Here is a 9119-nt window from a genome sequence, read left to right on the forward strand (position 1 = left end):
CTGCTCGAGGTGGGTGCCAGCCGGGACAGGGCTTGATGTTTTTGCCGAAATCATCATGTTTTAGGCAATGAAATACTGATCGCAATAATCTCACAGTCTTAGAAAAATTTAGGCTCCATATTTCTGTTAAAGTTGTTGTACAGTGTTAATGTGTAGATGTTTAGTGCACTTGGTACTGTTTATTATCTGTCAAACATGGTGTTACAGCCAGTTTCCCGATTTTGAAATATTTTATTCCATTAAAACAGCTGCTATTTTCTTTAAAATTGGCGAGAGCGGTACCAAAATTCTCAGCAGACATATGTCTGTCATATGGAATCGATAAAGTATTCAGATCAACTTTGAAAATTTAGTTTCTGGTTCCTATCTACACTTTCTTTTTTTCTCCACATTTTATTGTAGCACTATTCAGTACTTTCTTTCTTTCACAACCTTTACTTTGGCATTAATGTATACTTTCTTTCTTTCTCGACTATTTTTAGCACTAGAGTATACTTTCTTTTTTCTACCATGTTTACTGTAGCATTCATCTATACTTTCTTCCTCTCACAACTTTTACTGTAGCATCAATCTATACTTTCTTTCTATCACAACTTTTAATTGTAATATTAATTGGTGTTTTCTTTCTTTCACAACCTTTGCTGTCTCCTCAGGTTACAGCAAATTCTGCAAAAGCCCGAGTTGCCTTCTTTGAGGAATTATAACGCAGCTCCCCTTGACACCTACAGTAGTTTGTTGATTGATTGGAAGAAGACAGCTACAAGACAGCTTGTTGTTTATTGACCGCAGGAGAGAAGTGCCTTAGTATTGTTGCTTCATGCATTAGAATTGTTTTGTTGTAACATTGGCCTGTTAAAATTGTAGGAGGGTTGTTGTTTTTTTTATTGTAGTTTTCTTTTGAGAAAAATTTTTCTGGCTATTCCTGAACTGAGATCAAAGCAAATGTCGGATATTTTGATTAATCACAACTTTATGCTGGTTGTTTTTGTTGTTTTTTTTAGTCTTGACTTTTATTCGGTGCCAAAGCAAGGATTTAGATTGTGTCAGTTGGGGCTTAAAATATTTACAGCTAGTTACAAAACATTAGTTAAACTATGGAATAGTTTTTACAGGTAGGTCATATTTAGACAGGTTTGAAAGGCTTTGTGACGAAAGTTTTAACTCCCTTGAGTTCAAGTAGGACTGTTTAGTTGCCCACCAGTATTTGATATGTGTTTGAAGGTGTCATCGCAGAAGTCCATTTTTGTGTTGGGAAAATACATCTGTTTTCTGGTATTGCTTCTCACAGACTTGCAGATGCTGAAGAAAAATTATGAACTTTTAAGATCGGATTTTGTAAAGAGTATGAGAATGAAGTTTCACATGTGAATTAGAGAGATCTTTTCCTGCAGGTCTTCTTTTGATAGCTGGAATTTACTGACTGCAGAAAAGTGTGTGTGGAGGGTTTGAAAACGGGGGGTTATGCCCACCAACTTGATCTGCCGTGTGGTAAAGGTCTGTTCTGAATAGTTTGGAAAAGTTGACAGCTTTAATTAAAACTGGATTTTAATGAAAATTCAAAAGCAACACGGTTTTAGAATACCTAGACAGCATTCGTGTTCACAGAAAAAGGATGTCTTTACCGTGATGGTATTTTGTGTAGTGGCTTTAAGCAGCTATAAATAAATGGCTGAGATGAGGATGATGATGATCATCATCACAGACAGAAAAATTTCCTTTTTTAATTTCTTGAAGCATAACAATTTCTACCATGTTGGCACATTTTTACAAATCTTACAAATATCAACTCCAAATTAGGACTTGCGACAACATTTTTTTAAAAGGCTGAGATACGATGTATATCGGCCCAGTTTGTGTTCAAACGGATACTGAGGTTTTGCTTTTCTTCTGTTGATACAAGTGTGCTGCTATGGTTTTTGAGTAGTGTAGTATGGTGATTGACAATCAAAAAACGTAGAAGAAGTTACGTGAGGTGACCCTCTGGTCAGATACGTTTAGCTTGCATGTAAATGTTATAGTCTTCTTTAGTAGATCCAGCGTAGGTTACTTTTAGTAAAAAGTTTCTTTTAGCTCTTGTAATACAAATAAATTGTATATGTGCCGAAGAATAGAGTAAAATACCATAGAAAAGAAAGAGGACTGATAAGGGCAATAGATGTTTGATGGAAAGGAAGAAGCAAATCACGCCAGAGCACCCGCCAACCACCCACTCTCTTTAGTCACATACACTTAGCTTGTAGTAAGCAGGTTGTGTGGTGCTCCTTTTTAGTAAGCTTTATGTTGTGGGTGGGTGGCTTGGAAGGCACTAACAGTAGGTTGTACTTCTTTGCTTTCCCTAGGTTGTTTTTGTCTTATTTCCCCACACTAAATGACCGTTATTATTTTTATGTGCTTCTCTTTACTTAATCAAAACAAAACTCTGCAGTAGACTTTGCCTGTAAAAGCTTTGAAGCATGGTCTTGTCAGATGGGTGGTTGGCGAATGCTCTAGAATGGTCTGCTTTTTCCGTTTGTCCTTTCAACCATCTATCTATCATCATTTTCTCCCCTGCTTCTCTTCTTTGTCTGATTCTCTAAACACACCTCTAATATCTTATTATAACGTATTTGTGTTGCAAGTGCAGTAAAAAACTCTTACTAAAACTAAAACAGCTGATCTTGTTACAGATATAGTATAGTTTTGACGAAGCTGAAGTGACAGTTCGTTGAGAGAGAGACGAAGTAAGGTCTAGGCTGAACTCTTAGTGTTCTTGGTTTTGACGTTTGGTGTGTTGTGATATCCCCGAGTGTGTGGAAGAAATGTGCAATTTGTGTCAGGTTAGGTTCTTCTTCTTCTTCTTCTTTTTCTTTCTTCTTCTTCTTCTTCTTCTTCTTCTTCTTACTCTTCTTCTTCTTCTCCTCCTCCTGCTTCTCAAAGTTTGGTACCATGAATCATGAATGGATAGAATTATCATCACAATGCCTATTCCCTATTTCGGAGAATTCATCCGTGAAAGCATTACAGTGACCTGTTGGTGTTGTGATGGGAGGAAAAAATGGTCAGTTCGTTTCCTTTCAAAGATGTTTTGTGGATAGCTTTGGCTGTATTTGAGTGCCCTCCCTCGCTTTGTTTTTCTACTGAAAGGCATTTATATCTTTTGTGTATGTGCTAGATTTCCCACTTTCATTGTGATTTCATTGGTGTTGGGGAGGGAGGGGGATTATGCATTAAACTGTTCAGAATATTTTGCTGTATCAGTTCAAATATGACATTTTTGTATTGATCAGCTGCAGAAGATTTGCTGTGTGATGTTTTCAGTTTGGCTTTTTTATATTTGTTTTTTTCTTCAGCTGAATGCCACTGTTTTTACCCCAGAGTTGTGACATCTTGTGCTGCTGTGTGTTATCCTTATGTGTGATGCAAAATCTTATACCTACTCTTTGACTCGGCAGGTTTGTCTAGTTTGAGAAGAAATGCTTTTTTTTTTTTGTCTAATTGATTACGGAAAATATCTGTCTTTTATGTAACCTCAGACATAGTAGGATCAAAATTGTTCAAGAGGTCCATCCATTGTTAAGGAGAAAACTGGTTGTGTTATACTGGTAGACGTCTTGGTCAGTGTCACGATGTTGAAAAGACTTTGAAAACAGACTACACTACACATTGCATGAAAACTTCCTGGTTTTGTGTTGCTTCGTTGTATTCCTGGTTGTGCCTCTTATTTTGTTTTGTTTTGTGTAGTCTATTAGGACCCCCGAGAACAAACTAAAGGTCAGTGTATTGCAGCTTGAATATGTCACTCTCTCTGTCGCTTAAACGATTCTTTGTGGCAGTAGAAAAGGTGAAGCTGAAGTTAAGCTTGGGGACAGTTATAAGTCTTCTTTTTCTTATTCTTCTCAGTCACATCACACTTGAAATCCGGTATCAAAATTATATTAGTATAGCCCCTCCCTCCCCTCTCATGACTGTCCTGCTCAGTTTTTGTTTTTGTTTTTTTACCCCGTACAGCTTCTCCTGCTCTGTTAAAATGGGATTAGTTTTTAGTTATCGTTAACATTATTTTAATGTTTCAAGTATTTGGAAGTTAATTTTGTACAACATGTTTTCTTTTCACTTCGTTCAAAAAACAGTTTTATTTCATATTGTCCTCTAAATGTGGTTTCGAAACAAAAATTATATTAGTGACAAAATACAGATGTTTTTGATGTCTTGAAATGTAGTTCTCTTTTACTGGATTATCCGTTGAATTGTGTTGAGAGTGGCTTAACAATGATCTAGAACAAACTTTGATTGGTATCAGTGGCCGTTTTTTGGTTGCTTGTTGTTTTTTTTAAGTTGTTGATGTATGTTGATGTTCCTCTGCTTTATCAAGGAAGTTATGTGGCTATTTTACTTTCCTACTTATTAGCCAAAGTACAGTGGAAATTGTCCAAAATGGCCACACACTGTCAAGGAGAAAAATGGTTATCTTAGACAGGTGGACGTCTTAAACAGTGTCTTTGTGATGAAATATAGGGGAAAAAAATATGAGAAATGGTCGCTTGGACAGGTGGCTGTGAGATCAGGTCTGAATGTATTTTCATGATTGACTTCTAATCTAACAACAACCCTGATTTCCTTCAGCTACAAGCCTTAAATTACTGTCTCATTATTCTCTAGAGGTAAATGTAAAGTATAGCCCCCTCCCTCCCCTCTCATGGTGGAGTGCTTGACTTGGTGTGCAGCTTCTGGAGTTGCCACTGAGGTCACGCTGGGGTCGAAGTTATGTCTCTCTGGAAAATGAAACCACATGCTGTGATCGTTTTGATGTACAAAGACATGAGGGAGGGAGGGGAGGGGGTTTAAACTTTACTTTCGCCACTTTTTAAAAATGTGAATACTTATTAGATTGATAAGTGTGCTATGGTACAGCATGCACATAACGAAATTGGCAGGATGTGAAAATCTTTTCGTTATGTACAAGTGAACACTGTGTATGTGTTTTAAATACAAAGAAATACATGTAGCATAAGAACAAATTTGGACCTGAAAATTTGTTTGCTATGTGTATTTTTCGCTATGGGCGTCCTAAGCTATTTTTGCATGTTACATTTATCCTGCACTGTTGTCTTTAGTTGTACTCGCGCTGTGCTTCCGTGTCTCTCCGTTTGCCTCATGCTGGGAGGCATAAGAAAGAAGAAGGTATGAGTTATATTTATAATATATGTCTCACGGCGCGGTGGAATCAGACACTTATCAATTTTTGGGCATGTGAAGTTATTGGTATCACCTTAAAGTCTGTTCATTTGTCTTGCGTTGAATGAAAAAAAATTCCGCTATCTTGAATAGAAGTCAAGATATTTTTGCAGTTGAAGGAGGTAGGGATCACCTGGTTTCAGAGGTTAAATTATCAAGAAAATGACCACTCAAGTTTGGTGACTTCCAAGGTTTGAGAGTCCTTGGAAACTGAAAATATGCAATTTTGTGCCTTTATCTGCATTTTTCAGTGAATTCCACACATAAACGTGTTATTTAGTGAACATAAAAGGTATTGAGTGAAAAACATAAATTCGAAAAAAAAATTCCAAACTGGCAGAAAAATGCTTATTTCTTCAATTTCAGTATTTTGACGAGTGCTTGCTTTCACCAGGATGCCTCACATACAGTTCTATACCTGATTGCACCTGTTACCAAGGAAATTGATACACTTATCACAAATTGTTGAAACTTGTATATTGTTAACTTTCTACTTCGGTTATGTCGCTATATTTGAATAACATGAGAATGTTCAAACGTGGATTTCAGAATCAAAAGCCCTGTATTAATTAATGCCTTCACAAAAGTATGTGTGTACATTTCAACCGTAATGTTATCACTTTCATCATTTATGAGTTTATGTTTTGTTTTTTTCCTTTTTAGCTCTTAATAGAATGTATGGACACATATATTACTAATATTAGAGTCAGCTGGGAGCATATTGTTTTTGTGTATTTTGCTGGGGGGGGGGGTTCTCTCCCATCACTTACTGTCCAGTTTTTTAATTGTTTTGTTTTTTCCTTTGGCTGGATAGCTTGGACTTTCATTTTGTTTTGTAAATCCGAAAACCTCCTATTTGGTCTCATACTCGTAGTTTTGCGTAAAATCTTCTCTAACAGACCTCTGTGTGACCAAATCAATGCACACTGTGGGCCAAGGATTTCAAAAAGATGGTGCTATTTTTAACTACTGAGTCTGTGAATATATTTGATCACCGACGGATTCTTGATTGCCTTTACTTTATGAATAGTATGGGCTCTTCGGACATTAATGATACATAGCATCTCTGAAAGGCGAAGGTAAAGTACAACATCACGCCAGTATATATAATCTATTGCTATTCAAATAACAGTAGTTTGTCGTATGACTTTTCTCCTTTCTTCTTTAAGTGAGAGAGAGCCAATGTTTCTGTTGATGAATAAGAAAATGTGGTGCCGGTCCACTTGACGGTCTACTGCCATGTGTCTTCTCTACTCAACAGTCTACAACTAGACCAGTCTGACAATTGATCCATTTGACAGTCTACCGGTCTATCTCAATGCACACTAATAAACATTTTCCCTCTGCATTCATGCAGGCTTTGGACTGTCATTGGTTGCATTAGATGTGTTTTTTGTGGTTGTAATTTGTTTCTGGGGGGGGGGAAGATGACAGCCCCACCTCCCTTTATTTCTTGAAAATATTGCATCAGGTTGTGGGAGTGGTAGAATAAAACTCTGAGCAGGCCTTGCAAGTGAATGCATTATCATGGTAGACCGTGGTTAGCCATGCGGGTCTTATGGTAGATAAGTGGCGTCGGTGGCCTAGTGGTTAGGCTCTTGGACTCGCAACCGTAAGGTCATGGGTTCGAATCCCGTAAGGGACCCGACGTTGTGTTCTTGGGAAAGGCACTTTACACGAATTTTCCTCACTTCACCCAGGTGGGAATGGGTACCCGGCTACAGACAGCGAAAGATCTTGTCAGTTTGTTAGTGTTTGAACGCTTAATCAGCTGCTTGCACTGTATGCTTCCCGGGAAGCTGAGAATGTTTCTGAATGTTCTATGGTCTGCTGGGGTAATAATATAGTGTAAAGCGCATAGAGCCTGCTGTTGAGCGGGGATATGCGCTATACAAATGCTATTTTAGTATTTATTATTATTATTGTTATGTTCACAGTAGAACGTCAGGTGGACCCGCACCGAAAATGTTTCCAAGCAAATTTTTCAGAGTCCGAACATTCCCCTGAAGAGAGTATGAGCTGCTGCTGCCTGTGTGTTTGTTTGCAAAAAGAATATTTCAGTAATCACGACTATTCTGTATGGCTTGCCGGCAGTAGTGAGGCTTTGGCATTGAAAACCGCCTGAAAAAGGGGAAAATTCTGATGCCAGAAAGACTATTATTTATACTCATTGTTTTATTTCAAAATTTATTATGTATATAATTCTATTTCTCTTTCTTAGTTCATTGTTTCCCATTTTTGTCTACCAGTATGGTTCGACACAGGTTGCATTTGATCTTTAGCTTTGTGGTGCCTGTTTTTGTTTGTTGTGTAACGTATGATGTCTTCTTTCCTATACAGGGTGGGCCGTGAAGGCTTCTCACATTTCGGATGAATCCTGGAAAAAGAATATTTTGTTTCTGATAAACTGCTTTTTTAACATGGAGTCTTTTAAAACCGAAGGCGGTTAATTCGAAAACAGCAGTAAATTTAAAGATAATGAAATTCCTGATTACTTTCTTTTTTTTTCCTTCTCATATTTGAAGAACTTCTCTAAGCTTATAAATCGGCTATACCAAAGAAGATCTGGAAATTCAGCAGATTTTGGTTTAAGCAGACTCTCTTGTATTTGGCTGCTGAAAAGTGTGAGCTGAAAGCTGTGCAAATTTATGATTTTTTTTTTATCACTGATTTCTGCCTAGCTATGGTCTGTGACCTTTGTATATGAATATGAAGTGTGCTGTGTTATATATAGGGAAAGTAGGAAATGGAAGAGGGACTACATTACGTTGACCTTGCCGTCAACATCTGCAGAAAGATGCCGTCGTTGCCATTGATCTTTTTGGCTCTTATCCATCTACTATATGTGTGTTTACCCAGGATTTTCTAGTAGGTTTAGAGTTTGACAAAAGGTTGTGTAGCAATGTGACTTCAGTTGTACTAGTGTGTCTTAATCAAATGTGTGAATGCTGTTGTTCTTTTTTCAACGATACTAATCAATTGTTCTTTTACGTTTTTTTGTGAATACCATATGATATTTCCCATGTGTCCCATAAGCCTTTATGTACTCACCCACCACCCACCACCAGCCCCCCTATACAACACTCCCACCCTCTCCTCTGACTTTTTTTTTTACATCATGAGCTCCACACTTAATTTTAATGCTGTTTTGTTTGGGGGGGGGGTTTTGTCTGTTTTTAGTGTTGTTTTGAACTTTGGAAAAAAACAGCGCACTCCCTGTAGTGTTGATGAATGGGCTGAGACATGGGGTGTTTTTTAATAGAACTAGTTCAGTCTAGTTCAACATTAACCTGTGCCTTAATGTTTTTACTAGAGATAAGGGCATTTTTTTACAACAGAAAATGTCTTCAGATTGTTATATGTTTCTGATGTGCTCTTTAAACATTGCACACTTCAAGGTTGTTCACTGTAATTATGTAATAAAAGTGTCATATACCTTGTACATGTAATAACATAGGTGTCTCCCGCTACGATGAACAAAATGGGTTGTTTTTTTTCTTTTCTCAAATAGAGTATTGAGGCTGTCTTACAATTACAAAAATGTTTTTTCTTGTCTTTGTATGCAATTATTACGTCTCTCTCTCGAAGCAATGTACTATGCAAAGTAATGTGCAGATGCCACCAATTAGCTTTTTTCGAAATATTCCAAACACAGTGTGACCGTTTTTGTAGAACAAAATCTTTGTTCATGTACATGTATATATTATATACATGTACATGAACAAAGATTTTGTTCAACAAAATATATCACATCTTGAAGGAGTACCCATCTTGACAGCTAGTCTTAATGAAGCTCAAGCTTTTAATAAGAACTTCTTCATTCATAAAGTTATATTTTAGAATGGGTTTTTTCCCCCTCTTTTCCTGCTTAAGTGGATGTCCACACAAATACTCCTGAACTTGTT

General features: G+C 37.1%; 1 protein-coding gene across 1 annotated transcript in view; it reads left to right on the plus strand.

Moving 5' to 3' along the window:
• The window catches only part of LOC101859712 (merlin), a 30197-nt gene extending 24657 nt beyond the window's left edge, over nucleotides 1-5540 (plus strand). Inside the window, exon 17 of the mRNA XM_005100569.3 lies at nucleotides 654-5540. Coding sequence (XP_005100626.1) covers nucleotides 654-704 — 51 coding nt within the window. The 3' untranslated portion in view covers nucleotides 705-5540. The remainder of the gene's footprint in view (nucleotides 1-653) is intronic.
• The last annotated feature ends 3579 nt before the right edge of the window (nucleotides 5541-9119 follow it).

The sequence above is a fragment of the Aplysia californica genome, unplaced genomic scaffold, assembly GCF_000002075.1.
Source record: "Aplysia californica isolate F4 #8 unplaced genomic scaffold, AplCal3.0 scaffold00252, whole genome shotgun sequence".
Classification (NCBI taxonomy): Eukaryota; Metazoa; Mollusca; class Gastropoda; order Aplysiida; family Aplysiidae; genus Aplysia; species Aplysia californica.